Consider the following 21,050-nt stretch of genomic DNA (forward strand, 5'->3'; position numbering starts at 1 on the left):
CGTATAGTGAAGACCCCAGAAGAGGCAGTAGAGTAGAATTACTCTTATGGGGTCTGCAGGATTTATATACACGTATAGTGAAGACCCCAGAAGAGGCAGTAGAGTAGAATTACTCCTATGGGGTCTGCAGGATTTATATACACGTATAGGAAGACCCCAGAAGAGGCAGGAGAGTAGAATTACTCCTATGGGGTCTGCAGGCTTTATATACACGTATAGTGAAGACCCCAGAAGAGGCAGTAGAGTAGAATTACTCCTATGGGGTCTGCGGGCTTTATATACACGTATAGTGAAGACCCCAGAAGAGGCAGGAGAGTAGAATTACTCCTATGGGGTCTGCAGGATTTATATACACGTATAGGAAGACCCCAGAAGAGGCAGGAGAGTAGAATTACTCCTATGGGGTCTGCGGGCTTTATATACACGTATAGTGAAGACCCCAGAAGAGGCAGGAGAGTAGAATTACTCCTATGGGGTCTGCAGGCTTTATATACACGTATAGTGAAGACCCCAGAAGAGGCAGTAGAGTAGAATTACTCCTATGGGGTCTGCGGGCTTTATATACACGTATAGGAAGACCCCAGAAGAGGCAGGAGAGTAGAATTACTCCTATGGGGTCTGCAAGCTTTATATACAAGTATAGGAAGACCCCAGAAGAGGCAGGAGAGTAGCATTACTCCTATGGGGTCTGCAGGCTTTATATACAAGTATAGGAAGACCCCAGAAGAGGCAGGAGAGTAGCATTACTCCTATGGGGTCTGCAGGCTTTATATACACGTATAGTGAAGACCCCAGAAGAGGCAGGAGAGTAGAATTACTCCTATGGGGTCTGCAAGCTTTATATACAAGTATAGGAAGACCCCAGAAGAGGCAGGAGAGTAGCATTACTCCTATGGGGTCTGCAGGCTTTATATACAAGTATAGGAAGACCCCAGAAGAGGCAGGAAAGTAGAATTACTCCTATGGGGTCTGCAAGCTTTATATACAAGTATAGGAAGACCCCAGAAGAGGCAGGAGAGTAGCATTACTCCTATGGGGTCTGCAGGCTTTATATACACGTATAGTGAAGACCCCAGAAGAGGCAGGAGAGTAGAATTACTCCTATGGGGTCTGCAGGCTTTATATACACGTATAGGAAGACCCCAGAAGAGGCAGGAGAGTAGAATTACTCCTATGGGGTCTGCAAGCTTTATATACAAGTATAGGAAGACCCCAGAAGAGGCAGGAGAGTAGCATTACTCCTATGGGGTCTGCAGGCTTTATATACACGTATAGTGAAGACCCCAGAAGAGGCAGGAGAGTAGAATTACTCCTATGGGGTCTGCAGGCTTTATATACACGTATAGGAAGACCCCAGAAGAGGCAGTAGAGTAGAATTACTCCTATGGGGTCTGCGGGCTTTATATACACGTATAGGAAGACCCCAGAAGAGGCAGGAGAGTAGAATTACTCCTATGGGGTCTGCAGGCTTTATATACACGTATAGTGAAGACCCCAGAGGAGGCAGGAGAGTAGAATTACTCTGGGGTCTGCGGGCTTTATATACACATATAGTGAAGACCCCAGAAGAGGCAGTAGAGTAGAATTACTCCTCTGGGGTCTGCGGGCTTTATATACACATATAGTGAAGACCCCAGAAGAGGCAGTAGAGTAGAATTACTCCTCTGGGGTCTGCGGGCTTTATATACACATATAGTGAAGACCCCAGAAGAGGCAGGAGAGTAGAATTACTCCTCTGGGGTCTGCGGGCTTTATATACACATATAGTGAAGACCCCAGAAGAGGCAGGAGAGTAGAATTACTCCTCTGGGGTCTGCGGGCTTTATATACACGTATAGTGAAGACCCCAGACGAGGCAGTAGAGTAGAATTACTCTTATGGGGTCTGCAGGATTTATATACACGTATAGGAAGACCCCAGAAGAGGAAGGAGAGTAGAATTACTCCTCTGGGGTCTGCAGGCTTTATATACACATATAGTGAAGACCCCAGAAGAGGCAGGAGAGTAGAATTACTCCTCTGGGGTCTGCAGGCTTTATATACACATATAGTGAAGACCCCAGAAGAGGCAGGAGAGTAGAATTACTCCTCTGGGGTCTGCGGGCTTTATATACACATATAGTGAAGACCCCAGAAGAGGCAGGAGAGTAGAATTACTCCTCTGGGGTCTGCGAGCTTTATATACACGTATAGTGAAGACCCCAGAAGAGGCAGTAGAGTAGAATTACTCCTATGGGGTCTGCGAGCTTTATATACACGTATAGTGAAGACCCCAGAAGAGGCAGTAGAGTAGAATTACTCCTATGGGGTCTGCGAGCTTTATATACACGTATAGGAAGACCCCAGAAGAGGCAGGAGAGTAGAATTACTCCTATGGGGTCTGCAAGCTTTATATACAAGTATAGGAAGACCCCAGAAGAGGCAGGAGAGTAGCATTACTCCTATGGGGTCTGCAGGCTTTATATACACGTATAGTGAAGACCCCAGAAGAGGCAGGAGAGTAGAATTACTCCTATGGGGTCTGCAGGCTTTATATACACGTATAGGAAGACCCCAGAAGAGGCAGTAGAGTAGAATTACTCCTATGGGGTCTGCGGGCTTTATATACACGTATAGGAAGACCCCAGAAGAGGCAGGAGAGTAGAATTACTCCTATGGGGTCTGCAGGCTTTATATACACGTATAGTGAAGACCCCAGAAGAGGCAGTAGAGTAGAATTACTCCTATGGGGTCTGCGGGCTTTATATACACATATAGTGAAGACCCCAGAAGAGGCAGGAGAGTAGAATTACTCCTATGGGGTCTGCGGGCTTTATATACACGTATAGTGAAGACCCCAGAAGAGGCAGTAGAGTAGAATTACTCCTCTGGGGTCTGCGAGCTTTATATACACGTATAGTGAAGACCCCAGAAGAGGCAGGAGAGTAGAATTACTCCTATGGGGTCTGCAGGCTTTATATACACGTATAGTGAAGACCCCAGAGGAGGCAGGAGAGTAGAATTACTCTGGGGTCTGCGGGCTTTATATACACATATAGTGAAGACCCCAGAAGAGGCAGTAGAGTAGAATTACTCCTCTGGGGTCTGCGGGCTTTATATACACATATAGTGAAGACCCCAGAAGAGGCAGTAGAGTAGAATTACTCCTCTGGGGTCTGCAGGATTTATATACACATATAGTGAAGACCCCAGAAGAGGCAGGAGAGTAGAATTACTCCTCTGGGGTCTGCGGGCTTTATATACACATATAGTGAAGACCCCAGAAGAGGCAGGAGAGTAGAATTACTCCTCTGGGGTCTGCGGGCTTTATATACACGTATAGTGAAGACCCCAGACGAGGCAGTAGAGTAGAATTACTCTTATGGGGTCTGCAGGATTTATATACACGTATAGGAAGACCCCAGAAGAGGAAGGAGAGTAGAATTACTCCTCTGGGGTCTGCAGGCTTTATATACACATATAGTGAAGACCCCAGAAGAGGCAGGAGAGTAGAATTACTCCTCTGGGGTCTGCAGGCTTTATATACACATATAGTGAAGACCCCAGAAGAGGCAGGAGAGTAGAATTACTCCTCTGGGGTCTGCGGGCTTTATATACACATATAGTGAAGACCCCAGAAGAGGCAGGAGAGTAGAATTACTCCTATGGGGTCTGCAGGCTTTATATACACGTATAGGAAGACCCCAGAAGAGGCAGTAGAGTAGAATTACTCCTATGGGGTCTGCGGGCTTTATATACACGTATAGGAAGACCCCAGAAGAGGCAGGAGAGTAGAATTACTCCTATGGGGTCTGCAGGCTTTATATACACGTATAGTGAAGACCCCAGAAGAGGCAGTAGAGTAGAATTACTCCTATGGGGTCTGCGGGCTTTATATACACATATAGTGAAGACCCCAGAAGAGGCAGGAGAGTAGAATTACTCCTATGGGGTCTGCGGGCTTTATATACACGTATAGTGAAGACCCCAGAAGAGGCAGTAGAGTAGAATTACTCCTATGGGGTCTGCAGGCTTTATATACACGTATAGTGAAGACCCCAGAGGAGGCAGGAGAGTAGAATTACTCTGGGGTCTGCGGGCTTTATATACACATATAGTGAAGACCCCAGAAGAGGCAGTAGAGTAGAATTACTCCTCTGGGGTCTGCGGGCTTTATATACACATATAGTGAAGACCCCAGAAGAGGCAGTAGAGTAGAATTACTCCTCTGGGGTCTGCAGGATTTATATACACATATAGTGAAGACCCCAGAAGAGGCAGGAGAGTAGAATTACTCCTCTGGGGTCTGCGGGCTTTATATACACATATAGTGAAGACCCCAGAAGAGGCAGGAGAGTAGAATTACTCCTCTGGGGTCTGCGGGCTTTATATACACGTATAGTGAAGACCCCAGACGAGGCAGTAGAGTAGAATTACTCTTATGGGGTCTGCAGGATTTATATACACGTATAGGAAGACCCCAGAAGAGGAAGGAGAGTAGAATTACTCCTCTGGGGTCTGCAGGCTTTATATACACATATAGTGAAGACCCCAGAAGAGGCAGGAGAGTAGAATTACTCCTCTGGGGTCTGCAGGCTTTATATACACATATAGTGAAGACCCCAGAAGAGGCAGGAGAGTAGAATTACTCCTCTGGGGTCTGCGGGCTTTATATACACATATAGTGAAGACCCCAGAAGAGGCAGGAGAGTAGAATTACTCCTCTGGGGTCTGCGAGCTTTATATACACGTATAGTGAAGACCCCAGAAGAGGCAGTAGAGTAGAATTACTCCTATGGGGTCTGCGAGCTTTATATACACGTATAGTGAAGACCCCAGAAGAGGCAGTAGAGTAGAATTACTCCTATGGGGTCTGCGAGCTTTATATACACGTATAGTGAAGACCCCAGAAGAGGCAGTAGAGTAGAATTACTCCTATGGGGTCTGCAGGATTTATATACACGTATAGGAAGACCCCAGAAGAGGCAGGAGAGTAGAATTACTCCTCTGGGGTCTGCGGGCTTTATATACACGTATAGTGAAGACCCCAGAAGAGGCAGTAGAGTAGAATTACTCCTATGGGGTCTGCAGGCTTTATATACACGTATAGTGAAGACCCCAGAGGAGGCAGGAGAGTAGAATTACTCTGGGGTCTGCGGGCTTTATATACACATATAGTGAAGACCCCAGAAGAGGCAGTAGAGTAGAATTACTCCTCTGGGGTCTGCGGGCTTTATATACACATATAGTGAAGACCCCAGAAGAGGCAGTAGAGTAGAATTACTCCTCTGGGGTCTGCGGGCTTTATATACACATATAGTGAAGACCCCAGAAGAGGCAGGAGAGTAGAATTACTCCTCTGGGGTCTGCGGGCTTTATATACACATATAGTGAAGACCCCAGAAGAGGCAGGAGAGTAGAATTACTCCTCTGGGGTCTGCGGGCTTTATATACACGTATAGTGAAGACCCCAGACGAGGCAGTAGAGTAGAATTACTCTTATGGGGTCTGCAGGATTTATATACACGTATAGGAAGACCCCAGAAGAGGAAGGAGAGTAGAATTACTCCTCTGGGGTCTGCAGGCTTTATATACACATATAGTGAAGACCCCAGAAGAGGCAGGAGAGTAGAATTACTCCTCTGGGGTCTGCAGGCTTTATATACACATATAGTGAAGACCCCAGAAGAGGCAGGAGAGTAGAATTACTCCTCTGGGGTCTGCGGGCTTTATATACACATATAGTGAAGACCCCAGAAGAGGCAGGAGAGTAGAATTACTCCTCTGGGGTCTGCGAGCTTTATATACACGTATAGTGAAGACCCCAGAAGAGGCAGTAGAGTAGAATTACTCCTATGGGGTCTGCGAGCTTTATATACACGTATAGTGAAGACCCCAGAAGAGGCAGTAGAGTAGAATTACTCCTATGGGGTCTGCGAGCTTTATATACACGTATAGGAAGACCCCAGAAGAGGCAGGAGAGTAGAATTACTCCTATGGGGTCTGCAAGCTTTATATACAAGTATAGGAAGACCCCAGAAGAGGCAGGAGAGTAGCATTACTCCTATGGGGTCTGCAGGCTTTATATACACGTATAGTGAAGACCCCAGAAGAGGCAGGAGAGTAGAATTACTCCTATGGGGTCTGCAGGCTTTATATACACGTATAGGAAGACCCCAGAAGAGGCAGTAGAGTAGAATTACTCCTATGGGGTCTGCGGGCTTTATATACACGTATAGGAAGACCCCAGAAGAGGCAGGAGAGTAGAATTACTCCTATGGGGTCTGCAGGCTTTATATACACGTATAGTGAAGACCCCAGAAGAGGCAGTAGAGTAGAATTACTCCTATGGGGTCTGCGGGCTTTATATACACATATAGTGAAGACCCCAGAAGAGGCAGGAGAGTAGAATTACTCCTATGGGGTCTGCGGGCTTTATATACACGTATAGTGAAGACCCCAGAAGAGGCAGTAGAGTAGAATTACTCCTCTGGGGTCTGCGAGCTTTATATACACGTATAGTGAAGACCCCAGAAGAGGCAGGAGAGTAGAATTACTCCTATGGGGTCTGCAGGCTTTATATACACGTATAGTGAAGACCCCAGAGGAGGCAGGAGAGTAGAATTACTCTGGGGTCTGCGGGCTTTATATACACATATAGTGAAGACCCCAGAAGAGGCAGTAGAGTAGAATTACTCCTCTGGGGTCTGCGGGCTTTATATACACATATAGTGAAGACCCCAGAAGAGGCAGTAGAGTAGAATTACTCCTCTGGGGTCTGCAGGATTTATATACACATATAGTGAAGACCCCAGAAGAGGCAGGAGAGTAGAATTACTCCTCTGGGGTCTGCGGGCTTTATATACACATATAGTGAAGACCCCAGAAGAGGCAGGAGAGTAGAATTACTCCTCTGGGGTCTGCGGGCTTTATATACACGTATAGTGAAGACCCCAGACGAGGCAGTAGAGTAGAATTACTCTTATGGGGTCTGCAGGATTTATATACACGTATAGGAAGACCCCAGAAGAGGAAGGAGAGTAGAATTACTCCTCTGGGGTCTGCAGGCTTTATATACACATATAGTGAAGACCCCAGAAGAGGCAGGAGAGTAGAATTACTCCTCTGGGGTCTGCAGGCTTTATATACACATATAGTGAAGACCCCAGAAGAGGCAGGAGAGTAGAATTACTCCTCTGGGGTCTGCGGGCTTTATATACACATATAGTGAAGACCCCAGAAGAGGCAGGAGAGTAGAATTACTCCTATGGGGTCTGCAGGCTTTATATACACGTATAGGAAGACCCCAGAAGAGGCAGTAGAGTAGAATTACTCCTATGGGGTCTGCGGGCTTTATATACACGTATAGGAAGACCCCAGAAGAGGCAGGAGAGTAGAATTACTCCTATGGGGTCTGCAGGCTTTATATACACGTATAGTGAAGACCCCAGAAGAGGCAGTAGAGTAGAATTACTCCTATGGGGTCTGCGGGCTTTATATACACATATAGTGAAGACCCCAGAAGAGGCAGGAGAGTAGAATTACTCCTATGGGGTCTGCGGGCTTTATATACACGTATAGTGAAGACCCCAGAAGAGGCAGTAGAGTAGAATTACTCCTATGGGGTCTGCAGGCTTTATATACACGTATAGTGAAGACCCCAGAGGAGGCAGGAGAGTAGAATTACTCTGGGGTCTGCGGGCTTTATATACACATATAGTGAAGACCCCAGAAGAGGCAGTAGAGTAGAATTACTCCTCTGGGGTCTGCGGGCTTTATATACACATATAGTGAAGACCCCAGAAGAGGCAGTAGAGTAGAATTACTCCTCTGGGGTCTGCAGGATTTATATACACATATAGTGAAGACCCCAGAAGAGGCAGGAGAGTAGAATTACTCCTCTGGGGTCTGCGGGCTTTATATACACATATAGTGAAGACCCCAGAAGAGGCAGGAGAGTAGAATTACTCCTCTGGGGTCTGCGGGCTTTATATACACGTATAGTGAAGACCCCAGACGAGGCAGTAGAGTAGAATTACTCTTATGGGGTCTGCAGGATTTATATACACGTATAGGAAGACCCCAGAAGAGGAAGGAGAGTAGAATTACTCCTCTGGGGTCTGCAGGCTTTATATACACATATAGTGAAGACCCCAGAAGAGGCAGGAGAGTAGAATTACTCCTCTGGGGTCTGCAGGCTTTATATACACATATAGTGAAGACCCCAGAAGAGGCAGGAGAGTAGAATTACTCCTCTGGGGTCTGCGGGCTTTATATACACATATAGTGAAGACCCCAGAAGAGGCAGGAGAGTAGAATTACTCCTCTGGGGTCTGCGAGCTTTATATACACGTATAGTGAAGACCCCAGAAGAGGCAGTAGAGTAGAATTACTCCTATGGGGTCTGCGAGCTTTATATACACGTATAGTGAAGACCCCAGAAGAGGCAGTAGAGTAGAATTACTCCTATGGGGTCTGCGAGCTTTATATACACGTATAGTGAAGACCCCAGAAGAGGCAGTAGAGTAGAATTACTCCTATGGGGTCTGCAGGATTTATATACACGTATAGGAAGACCCCAGAAGAGGCAGGAGAGTAGAATTACTCCTATGGGGTCTGCAGGATTTATATACACGTATAGGAAGACCCCAGAAGAGGCAGGAGAGTAGAATTACTCCTATGGGGTCTGCAGGCTTTATATACACGTATAGTGAAGACCCCAGAAGAGGCAGTAGAGTAGAATTACTCCTATGGGGTCTGCGGGCTTTATATACACGTATAGTGAAGACCCCAGAAGAGGCAGGAGAGTAGAATTACTCCTATGGGGTCTGCAGGATTTATATACACGTATAGGAAGACCCCAGAAGAGGCAGGAGAGTAGAATTACTCCTATGGGGTCTGCGGGCTTTATATACACGTATAGTGAAGACCCCAGAAGAGGCAGTAGAGTAGAATTACTCCTATGGGGTCTGCGGGCTTTATATACACGTATAGGAAGACCCCAGAAGAGGCAGGAGAGTAGAATTACTCCTATGGGGTCTGCGGGCTTTATATACACGTATAGGAAGACCCCAGAAGAGGCAGTAGAGTAGAATTACTCCTATGGGGTCTGCGAGCTTTATATACACATATAGTGAAGACCCCAGAAGAGGCAGTAGAGTAGAATTACTCCTATGGGGTCTGCAGGATTTATATACACGTATAGGAAGACCCCAGAAGAGGCAGGAGAGTAGCATTACTCCTATGGGGTCTGCAAGCTTTATATACAAGTATAGGAAGACCCCAGAAGAGGCAGGAGAGTAGCATTACTCCTATGGGGTCTGCAGGCTTTATATACACGTATAGTGAAGACCCCAGAAGAGGCAGGAGAGTAGAATTACTCCTATGGGGTCTGCAGGCTTTATATACACGTATAGTGAAGACCCCAGAAGAGGCAGTAGAGTAGAATTACTCCTATGGGGTCTGCAGGATTTATATACACGTATAGGAAGACCCCAGAAGAGGCAGGAGAGTAGCATTACTCCTATGGGGTCTGCAAGCTTTATATACAAGTATAGGAAGACCCCAGAAGAGGCAGGAGAGTAGCATTACTCCTATGGGGTCCGCAGGATTTATATACACGTATAGGAAGACCCCAGAAGAGGCAGGAGAGTAGAATTACTCCTATGGGGTCTGCAGGCTTTATATACACGTATAGTGAAGACCCCAGAAGAGGCAGTAGAGTAGAATTACTCCTATGGGGTCTGCGAGCTTTATATACACGTATAGTGAAGACCCCAGAAGAGGCAGTAGAGTAGAATTACTCCTATGGGGTCTGCGAGCTTTATATACACATATAGTGAAGACCCCAGAAGAGGCAGGAGAGTAGAATTACTCCTATGGGGTCTGCGGGCTTTATATACACGTATAGGAAGACCCCAGAAGAGGCAGTAGAGTAGAATTACTCCTATGGGGTCTGCAGGATTTATATACACGTATAGTGAAGACCCCAGAAGAGGCAGTAGAGTAGAATTACTCCTATGGGGTCTGCGGGCTTTATATACACGTATAGGAAGACCCCAGAAGAGGCAGGAGAGTAGAATTACTCCTATGGGGTCTGCGGGCTTTATATACACGTATAGGAAGACCCCAGAAGAGGCAGTAGAGTAGAATTACTCCTATGGGGTCTGCAGGATTTATATACACGTATAGGAAGACCCCAGAAGAGGCAGGAGAGTAGCATTACTCCTATGGGGTCTGCAAGCTTTATATACAAGTATAGGAAGACCCCAGAAGAGGCAGGAGAGTAGAATTACTCCTATGGGGTCTGCAGGATTTATATACACGTATAGGAAGACCCCAGAAGAGGCAGGAGAGTAGCATTACTCCTATGGGGTCTGCAAGCTTTATATACAAGTATAGGAAGACCCCAGAAGAGGCAGGAGAGTAGCATTACTCCTATGGGGTCTGCAGGCTTTATATACACGTATAGTGAAGACCCCAGAAGAGGCAGGAGAGTAGAATTACTCCTATGGGGTCTGCAGGCTTTATATACACGTATAGTGAAGACCCCAGAAGAGGCAGGAGAGTAGAATTACTCCTATGGGGTCTGCGGGCTTTATATACACGTATAGGAAGACCCCAGAAGAGGCAGTAGAGTAGAATTACTCCTATGGGGTCTGCAGGATTTATATACACGTATAGGAAGACCCCAGAAGAGGCAGGAGAGTAGCATTACTCCTATGGGGTCTGCAAGCTTTATATACAAGTATAGGAAGACCCCAGAAGAGGCAGGAGAGTAGCATTACTCCTATGGGGTCTGCAGGCTTTATATACACGTATAGTGAAGACCCCAGAAGAGGCAGTAGAGTAGAATTACTCCTCTGGGATCTGCGAGCTTTATATACAAGTATAGGAAGACCCCAGAAGAGGCAGGAGAGTAGAATTACTCCTATGGGGTCTGCAGGATTTATATACACGTATAGGAAGACCCCAGAAGAGGCAGGAGAGTAGAATTACTCCTATGGGGTCTGCAGGATTTATATACACGTATAGGAAGACCCCAGAAGAGGCAGTAGAGTAGAATTACTCCTATGGGGTCTGCGAGCTTTATATACACATATAGTGAAGACCCCAGAAGAGGCAGTAGAGTAGAATTACTCCTCTGGGGTCTGCGAGCTTTATATACACGTATAGGAAGACCCCAGAAGAGGCAGGAGAGTAGAATTACTCCTATGGGGTCTGCAGGCTTTATATACACGTATAGTGAAGACCCCAGAAGAGGCAGTAGAGTAGCATTACTCCTATGGGGTCTGCGAGCTTTATATACACATATAGTGAAGACCCCAGAAGAGGCAGGAGAGTAGCATTACTCCTATGGGGTCTGCGAGCTTTATATACACGTATAGGAAGACCCCAGAAGAGGCAGGAGAGTAGAATTACTCCTATGGGGTCTGCGGGCTTTATATACACGTATAGTGAAGACCCCAGAAGAGGCAGTAGAGTAGAATTACTCCTATGGGGTCTGCAGGCTTTATATACACGTATAGGAAGACCCCAGAAGAGGCAGTAGAGTAGAATTACTCCTATGGGGTCTGCGAGCTTTATATACACATATAGTGAAGACCCCAGAAGAGGCAGTAGAGTAGAATTACTCCTATGGGGTCTGCAGGCTTTATATACACATATAGTGAAGACCCCAGAAGAGGCAGTAGAGTAGAATTACTCCTATGGGGTCTGCAGGCTTTATATACACATATAGTGAAGACCCCAGAAGAGGCAGTAGAGTAGAATTACTCCTATGGGGTCTGCGGGCTTTATATACACGTATAGGAAGACCCCAGAAGAGGCAGTAGAGTAGAATTACTCCTATGGGGTCTGCAGGCTTTATATACACGTATAGTGAAGACCCCAGAAGAGGCAGGAGAGTAGAATTACTCCTATGGGGTCTGCAGGCTTTATATACACGTATAGTGAAGACCCCAGAAGAGGCAGGAGAGTAGAATTACTCCTATGGGGTCTGCAGGATTTATATACACGTATAGGAAGACCCCAGAAGAGGCAGTAGAGTAGAATTACTCCTATGGGGTCTGCGGGCTTTATATACACGTATAGTGAAGACCCCAGAAGAGGCAGGAGAGTAGAATTACTCCTATGGGGTCTGCAGGATTTATATACACGTATAGTGAAGACCCCAGAAGAGGCAGGAGAGTAGAATTACTCCTCTGGGGTCTGCGGGCTTTATATACACATATAGTGAAGACCCCAGAAGAGGCAGTAGAGTAGAATTACTCCTATGGGGTCTGCAGGATTTATATACACGTATAGGAAGACCCCAGAAGAGGCAGGAGAGTAGAATTACTCCTATGGGGTCTGCAGGATTTATATACACGTATAGGAAGACCCCAGAAGAGGCAGTAGAGTAGAATTACTCCTATGGGGTCTGCAGGCTTTATATACACGTATAGTGAAGACCCCAGAAGAGGCAGTAGAGTAGAATTACTCCTATGGGGTCTGCGAGCTTTATATACACGTATAGTGAAGACCCCAGAAGAGGCAGTAGAGTAGAATTACTCCTATGGGGTCTGCAGGATTTATATACACGTATAGTGAAGACCCCAGAAGAGGCAGGAGAGTAGCATTACTCCTATGGGGTCTGCGAGCTTTATATACACATATAGTGAAGACCCCAGAAGAGGCAGTAGAGTAGAATTACTCCTGTGGGGTCTGCAGGTTTTATATACACGTATAGTGAAGACCCCAGAAGAGGCAGTAGAGTAGAATTACTCCTATGGGGTCTGCGGGCTTTATATACACGTATAGGAAGACCCCAGAAGAGGCAGTAGAGTAGAATTACTCCTATGGGGTCTGCAGGCTTTATATACACGTATAGTGAAGACCCCAGAAGAGGCAGTAGAGTAGAATTACTCCTATGGGGTCTGCAGGCTTTATATACACGTATAGGAAGACCCCAGAAGAGGCAGTAGAGTAGCATTGCTCTTTATATGCGGGCACAGTGAAGACCCCAGTCTCACCTGGTCCTCCTCCCCTCCTCCTTCCTCATTGTAATGGAAGATATTTTGCCGGGTGTCTTCCGGCTCGTCCTTGTACGCCGACACATGATAGACGCCTTCATTTAATCGCCTTTTCTTGCTGCAGCGAGAGAACAGGACGGCGCCTGCAATCAGCGCTGCAAGAGACAGGAACCCCGGTGAGATCGCACGCCACTAATCCCCCAGTAGTTACGTTCTGGCTGGCGGGCAGACATTTCTGCTACATACATTTCCTCCGAGCTCCCATTTATATTCTGCTCACATATCCAGGAATATATACGCTAATACTAGTGGGATCCAGCCGGTAACAAATTTACCTACCCTTAAAATTATAGACTGTTCATGTCTTTGTCAGGGGGGCAAACTTACAAAATCAGCAAGGGATCAAATACTTATTTCCCCCCACTGTATATTACATTCAATATGGTGATATAGCATCGGTGGTGGTCAATCGAGTGTTCCGGTTTATCAAACGGCTTAAACCAAGAAGTCCATGATTGCGGTTGTCGGCCGTGCATGGACATATACTCGTTACCTATCAGTGCGGTGGAGCAGATGCAGATGATGAGGAAGGTGCTGAGTCCTAATCCGGGATCCAGGCCGTGTAAGACGACGTCACATTTGCTGCCCCCATATCGGTGAGGACACAGGCAGGTGAACTCGGCCGGCGTCTGTGGGATACAAGTTCCGTGCTTGCAAGGACTCTGCATGCAGACGGTGTAGAGGCACCAGCGGCCGGTGGTATTCTCCAGTAGTAGGTATTCGGGGGGGCAACTACACCAGGCGACAAGTGGTAGAATGGAGATTAGCACTGACCTGGTAAAGAGGTTAGGAACCATTAATAGCCCCGGATATTTTACCGGCACTCGTGAATCATCCACAGGTCGGTGCAGACAAATCCCCGATCACACGGCTGACTTCTGCAAACATCCGATCCGCAGCCTTTGTCTACACCAAGTTTCTTAATAATAGATACCGGAGCGCCGGACTGGTTTTCCATGGGTAGGTTGTAGTTATTCAGCTTTGCATCCTTTATGCAGCCTATTGACATTGAGAAGAAAGATGTCATAAGTGTACGTAACACCAGTGGTGGCGATCTCCGGGGGTGTGGACGAGCCTGGACCCCTGAGCAGATGGATACCGTAATCTCTGCTCTATCACGGTGTTTATTGGCATGGCCGCAGGGAGGATTGGCATCTCATGGTGGGAGCGGGGTTAGGAGAGGAGGACATTATGGTGTGGAGGCAGAGAGTGGGCAATGGGGGTGGAATTATTACTGATTAGGGCATATTCAAGTTCGTTTAGAGGGAACAACGAGAAGCCAAAGACTTCTCTGCAGAAATGATGAATTTGTTGCGGTGGTCTGGGCCGAACGGAGAAGAAAAGGAGAAATGAATGACTACAATCACAAAGAACACATGGTCTACACCGTGCCAGTGTATAAATGGCATCTAACACTATATGGAGACGATATAGGTCTTGGCACAGATTTTTTTTTCTTTTTTGTTATCAGTACGGTGGTATTACTTGGTTACTATGTTGTGGTAATATGCGCTCATAAGGTGGTATTACCTGTTCCTTTTATAGTGGTTAAAAACAGACTATGGCGATAAAAACACAGGGAAAACTACACGTGTTTTTGTGCACTGGGTTTTCATCAGTAACAGTGTGGCGGAGTTAGTTACTTGCATTGCGGTATTATTTGCTAATTGTACGACTGTCATCTATATATATTTTTTGAGGGAAAAGGGAACATAAATCTTTATAGACCCCTCAGAGTTAAACAAGAAGCCGGCGGTTGTAGGGGTCTCTGGGATTTTAGACTAAACAAATGCCCCCGACTTCGCCGTGGCTGAACCTTTAACAAGATCTGAGCCTTGGCGCGAAATGCTGCGTGACCTGTACAATGGTGAAATCCGCTCATGTATAGATCCCATGTACCTTGGAAGCTGAGGGCTTGGAGGTTGCCACTTCCAAGAATGATACTGCTGGGATCCACTTTGATCTCTTTGTACGTCCCATGTGCCGCTGTGATCTCGCGGTGATCTCCCCCTCCATCCACACGTAAGGTGAATTCATTCTGCATCCTCTCCAAAGTGACCGCCTGCCATTCCCCAGAATCAACCCTGTGATCGGGAAGTCGAACCACGAAATCACCATCTCCGATATTATAGGACACGACAAGCATCCCGCGAATTATCTGAGGGATGTGATAAGAGGGGAATTGTGAGAGATCCTCTTGATTTGGGATTATATCAGAACCCTCGCTGTGCCCCCCTCTAACCTGCAGGATGATGTATTCAGTTTGGTCTTCTGAGGACACGCTCAGGATGATGCTGTTGGACTGACGCGTTCTCACCATGGTCTGGAAATGCGTCCTTTGTGTATGAAACGCGTGGGAAAATTTATACTGGACGAAGCTTCCGGCCTGGAAGAAATATTCTGCTGCGTCTGGTGAAAAAGAAGAAGACTTCATGGACAAGTTTCACTTGCTGTATGTTTCTACTTTGGCGAAACATTATTGCAGCACGGAATATTGCAGTGTTGGACGGTACCTTTATCACAATCCTGTTGGCCGGAGATGGAGGCACCAAATTCTCCGATGCACGGTGATTCGGTCTCGCACAGGGCAGAGCTGAAGACCTCACAAGCCGCACAGCCGGGGGAGCTATGGACTGACTCTATAGGAGATCCGAGATCGTACATCTAGATTAGGAGCAGAAAAAATCCAATGTATAACTGACCGGCGAGACATCAGAATCCAGCAAAAAGGAGCGAATACGCTGAAACCTGATTTGCCAGATTCCTTCGTTTCGCTGTGAAGATGGGAGATTGAGACTGGAGCCTTAGAGGAAAACTGAGCCAGTGGAGAAGGGGGCAGGGGAGCTGCAGCACCAGGGCAGGAGAAGGGCGACGAGTATAGAGGATTATTTTTTTGGCAAGTAAACATATCTATTTTCTATGTCAAAGCTTCAGTCTGTAAAGGATTATGTCTAGACTCCCACTAAACTCTGGGTCCGCCCCAATATTCATTTTATTTTTCACCATTTAATAGCTAATGATGTTATGTGATGGTGATGACAACTTTGTCCAGATCCTGTACTTACACAAGACAGGTTGTCACTGACCTCCTTGTTAACTACTAGGTTACGAACACATCTTTTGAAAGTGGCGTCTGGAGAAGATGAGGCTTTATTCCCCCCCAGTCGGAGAACATGATGGGGATTCCAGGTCCTTTGTGGACAAAAATAAGAAAATGTCACATAATTAATGTCTTGATTTTACCTGTTAGGCCACTTCTATTGCTGCCGATAAAGTTGTAGATAAATGATTAAAAAAAACACGTGTCAGCCCCCAAATCACCTCCACTCCTTGTTCATCACCCCTCCAGCTTCACATCCTGCCCGATCCTCCGATAATAATCTCTTGCCAACTCCCTCTTTCTCATTAATAATGGCTGCACTGCAACGGTCCAGTGTGAGGGTTACTTCCTGCAAGGAAAAAAAAGTGTATGTGTATGAATCTATAATATTATAGAAGGTTTCTATTTTACAAAAAACATCATTCTTTTTGTTGCTTTTTCCTAGTTTCTAATTTTTCCTCCATGCATTACACTGCAATTGTGCTGGTTTCTTAGTCATCATTATATGGAAAGCTAATTTCCATTACAGCAGACAGGATAATCACATAACTAAATACTCTACAGCAGTGATATCCAGCTGTTGAACAACTACAACTCTCAGTATGCCCGACAGCTAGTGTTCTGCACAAACACTATACAGATCAGTAATATACGGTACATAATGCACTAAAATCCTACACTGCATCTATGTACTGAAGTCTATCAACCATAGTGATGATTATTGCACAGAACCATACTGGCTTCTATCAAACATAGTGATTACTGCACAGAAGTGTACTGACTTCTATCAATCATAGTTATGATTATTGCACAGAACCGTACTGACAATCATAGTTAAGATTATTGCACAGAACCGTGATGATATCTGTCAATGATGGTGATGATTATTGCACAAAAGCGTACTGACTTCTATCAATCATAGTTATGATTATTGCACAGAACCGTGCTCTCTTCAATCAACCATAGTGATGATTATTGCACAGAACCGTACTGACAATCATAGTTCTGATTATTGCACAGAACCGTGCTGACATCTGTCAATCATAGTGATGATTATTGCACAGAACCGTACTGACTTCTGTCAATCATAGTTATGATTATTGCACAGAACCGTACTCTCTTCTATCAACCATAGTGATGATTATTGCACAGAAGCGTATTGACGTCTATCAATCATAGAGATGATTATTGCACAGAACGGTACTGACGTCTATCAATCATAGTGATGATTATTGCACAGAACCGTACTGACTTCTATCAATCATAGTTATGATTAATGTACAGAACCGTATCCGGATACTGACCCTTTTCTTCACTCTCACATCGATCCGATGCCACTTTCCATCTGTTGCATTCACTACATCAGGAAGCTGTAAATGTAGGAAATGGTTGACTTGTCCGATCTTCAGACTGGGGACGCCTCGCACTAAATCTTTAAAATACACAAAAAAAGGGAAAATAACTGCACTAAAATCTGATAAGAAATAATCGTTAAAAGAAATCTTACTGTATCTATGGACCCTCACAGGAGTCAAGGGATTGAGAAATGATTCTGCCAATTTCAACAATATTAGTTTTCGGGGGCTCTATCTACCTGGCATTGTTTTTAGCCTGTTTGGTACTGTATTTGGGGGGGTAATGACGCCATTGTTTGTGGAATGTATGGGGGCAATTTGCCATAAGGACACATGGGGAGGCAACAAGCTCAGAATTGTGGATGGCAGCAGAATGGAAAAGTTGGGACAGAGCTGGAAGAAGTGGTCATGGAGGTCTGGGCCAGATAGAGAAAAAAAAAACAAAACATAAAAACGATAATCACTTATATGATCTGCAGACCCGGCGACTACCACTTTTTGGTCTCTGTATAGAGATTTTTTTTTCTTAACAGCATTGTAGTCCGAAGAGGGACCCATAGTATACATACACCTACCGATGGATACAAAATACTCTGAATATCCGGGGGGCTGACTGGACAGAGGTCCATTATAAAGCACGTTCCCATCAGCTTCTTCGCTTATAAACTCTACAGACAGGTGGTTTTCAGAGCAAAACCGGATCGGCGGAAAAGAGGCGAATCCGTCACCGTGAAAACTGCGCAGAGTCAGCTGACACAGGGGTCCGTAGGATTGTGATGCACAGCGACACCTTACAAAGAAAAAAAAAATCACGTATTTGGGCAGCTTTCTCAGTAATATTTCCGGCCCCCCATTTTCCCATCCCCCTCACATCTCTACACAGGCATTTACATACAAATATGCGAAGAGAGATTTAACGGAATCGTATTTCCCGAGAGTAACATGTTACGGTGCTGCAATCAGATTTACGGCGGGATGACAGAAATACCAGCGCTGCATACGGTACACGAGCGTCTCTTCTAGTAACGCGGCATTTAATAAATACAAATTACTCTTCCATCTGCCACTCTCCCTCAAATCCATTTTTTTTTTGCCTCAGATTTCAATAAAACATATCTAAGTTTCGCACGGCCAGAGAAAAATAAAGGCGTCCGCCGAAAAATATTGAAAACAGGAACTACGAATATTATCAGTCCATGTAATAAGACGCTTAATCCATCTGGTGGGGAAAAGAATACAGAAAACGCTAACTGGTGACACCAAGGCCAGGAATGTGCAACGTATCCCAAGCTACATCCTGTATTATACCCCAGAGCTGCCCTCACTATTCTGCTGGTGCAGTCACTGTGTACATACATTACATTACTGATCCTGAGTTACATCCTGTATTATACCCCAGAGCTGCACTCACTATTCTGCTGGTGCAGTCACTGTGTACACACATTACATTACTGATCCTGAGTTACATCCTGTATTATACCCCAGAGCTGCACTCACTATTCTGCTGGTGCAGTTACTGTGTACATACATTACTGATCCTGAGTTACCTCCTGTATTATACCCCAGAGCTGCACTCACTATTCTGCTGGTGCAGTCACTGTGTACATACATTACATTACTGATCCTGAGTTACATCCTGTATTATACTCCAGAGCTGCACTCACTATTCTGCTGGTGCAGTCACTGTGTACATACATTACATTACTGATCCTGAGTTACATCCTGTATTATACCCCAGAGCTGCACTCACTATTCTGCTGGTGCAGTCACTGTGTACATACATTACTGATCCGGAGTTACCTCCTGTATTATACTCCAGAGCTGCACTCACTATTCTGCTGGTGCAGTCACTGTGTACATACATTACTGACCCTGAGTTACCTCCTGTATTATACTCCAGAGCTGCACTCACTATTCTGCTGGTGCAGTCACTGTGTACACACATTACATTACTGATCCTGAGTTACATCCTGTATTATACCCCAGAGCTGCACTCACTATTCTGCTGATGCAGTCACTGTGTACATACATTACATTACTGATCCTGAGTTACATCCTGTATTATACCCCAGAGCTGCACTCACTATTCTGCTGGTGCAGTCACTGTGTACATACATTACATTACTGATCCTGAGTTACCTCCTGTATTATACTCCAGAGCTGCACTCACTATTCTGCTGGTGCAGTCACTGTGTACATACATTACATTACTGATCCTGAGTTACATCCTGTATTATACCCCAGAGCTGCACTCACTATTCTGCTGGTGCAGTCACGGAGTACATACATTACATTACTGATCCTGAGTTACATCCTGTATTATACCCCAGAGCTGCACTCACTATTCTGCTGGTGCAGTCACTGTGTACATACATTACATTACTGATCCTGAATTGCATCCTGTATTATACCCCAGAGCTGCACTCACTATTCTGCTGGTGCAGTCACTGTGTACATACATTACATTACTGATTTCTGAATTACATCCTGTATTATACTCCAGAGCTGCACTCACTATTCTGCTGGTGCAGTCACTGTGTACATACATTACATTACTGATCCTGAGTTACACCCTGTATTATACTCCAGAGCTGCACTGACTATTCTGCTGGTGCATTCACTGTGTGCACACATTACATTACTGATCATGAGTTACACCCTGTATTATACTCCAGAGCTGCACTCACTATTCTGCTGGTGCAGTCACTGTGTACATACATTACATTACCGATCCTGAATTGCATCCTGTATTATACCCCAGAGCTGCACTCACTATTCTGCTGGTGCAGTCACTACTGATCCTGAATTACATCCTGTATTATACTCTAGAGCTGAACTCACTATTCTGCTGGTGCAGTCACTGTGTACATACATTACTGATCCTGAGTTACATCCTGTATTATGCCCCAGAGCTGCGCTCACTATTCTGCTGGTGCAGTCACTGTGTTCATACATTACATTACTGATCTTGAGTTACCTCCTGTATTATACTCCAGAGCTGCACTCACTTAATAATAATAATAATAATCTTATCCTCTCCTCACCTGTACCCCGTCGCTGTGTCCATACACATCCCACCATTTAGACAGGGATTTTGGGGTAAAGAGGAGCAGGAGCGTCGGGAGCCCCCGGGGTTCGGACACCTACAGGCCGCGCTCACGTTATGGATGACTGATACAAAGGAGACGCTGCCGCCATCCACCAGGACGGGCCAGTCCGGGATGGCCCGGTGGCAGGAGCGGCCGGCACCTCTCAGGCACACGGCTCTTAGGCAGAACTCGGCCTCTCCCGGGAATATTTCCGTCTTCACAGCTGTCTGGATCTGGAGGAGAAGAAGGAGAATGTAGGAAGGAGGTGAGCGGCCATTAGAGCGAGGAGATGGATTTTATGTCAGCGGATAAATGGTATTGTGGTGTACTGTGTAGGGTCAGATCCATTATTCATGTGACAGCAGAACTTTTTGGGGTCCCGGCTGAGTGCACACATCGCAGTGCCTGATGTTACATGTAACTTCACATCCAGGTACCGAGGAGCCGTCACCCGC

The 21,050-nt window shown here is 45.7% G+C and overlaps 1 protein-coding gene across 1 annotated transcript in view; it reads right to left on the reverse strand.

Annotated features, from left to right (window-relative positions):
- LOC138649159 (neural-cadherin-like) overlaps nt 1-21,050 on the reverse strand; it is a 37,567-nt gene that overhangs the window by 2,115 nt on the left and 14,402 nt on the right. Inside the window, exons 12-22 of the mRNA XM_069739325.1 lie at nt 20,551-20,828; nt 18,082-18,296; nt 17,456-17,583; nt 16,373-16,500; nt 16,138-16,243; nt 15,565-15,715; nt 15,294-15,460; nt 14,951-15,209; nt 13,870-14,050; nt 13,545-13,783; nt 12,992-13,146 (exon numbers count right to left, since the gene is read on the reverse strand). Coding sequence (XP_069595426.1) covers nt 12,992-13,146; nt 13,545-13,783; nt 13,870-14,050; nt 14,951-15,209; nt 15,294-15,460; nt 15,565-15,715; nt 16,138-16,243; nt 16,373-16,500; nt 17,456-17,583; nt 18,082-18,296; nt 20,551-20,828 — 2,007 coding nt within the window. The remainder of the gene's footprint in view (nt 1-12,991; nt 13,147-13,544; nt 13,784-13,869; nt 14,051-14,950; nt 15,210-15,293; nt 15,461-15,564; nt 15,716-16,137; nt 16,244-16,372; nt 16,501-17,455; nt 17,584-18,081; nt 18,297-20,550; nt 20,829-21,050) is intronic.

This window comes from Ranitomeya imitator, chromosome 9, assembly GCF_032444005.1.
Source record: "Ranitomeya imitator isolate aRanImi1 chromosome 9, aRanImi1.pri, whole genome shotgun sequence".
Classification (NCBI taxonomy): domain Eukaryota; kingdom Metazoa; phylum Chordata; class Amphibia; order Anura; family Dendrobatidae; genus Ranitomeya; species Ranitomeya imitator.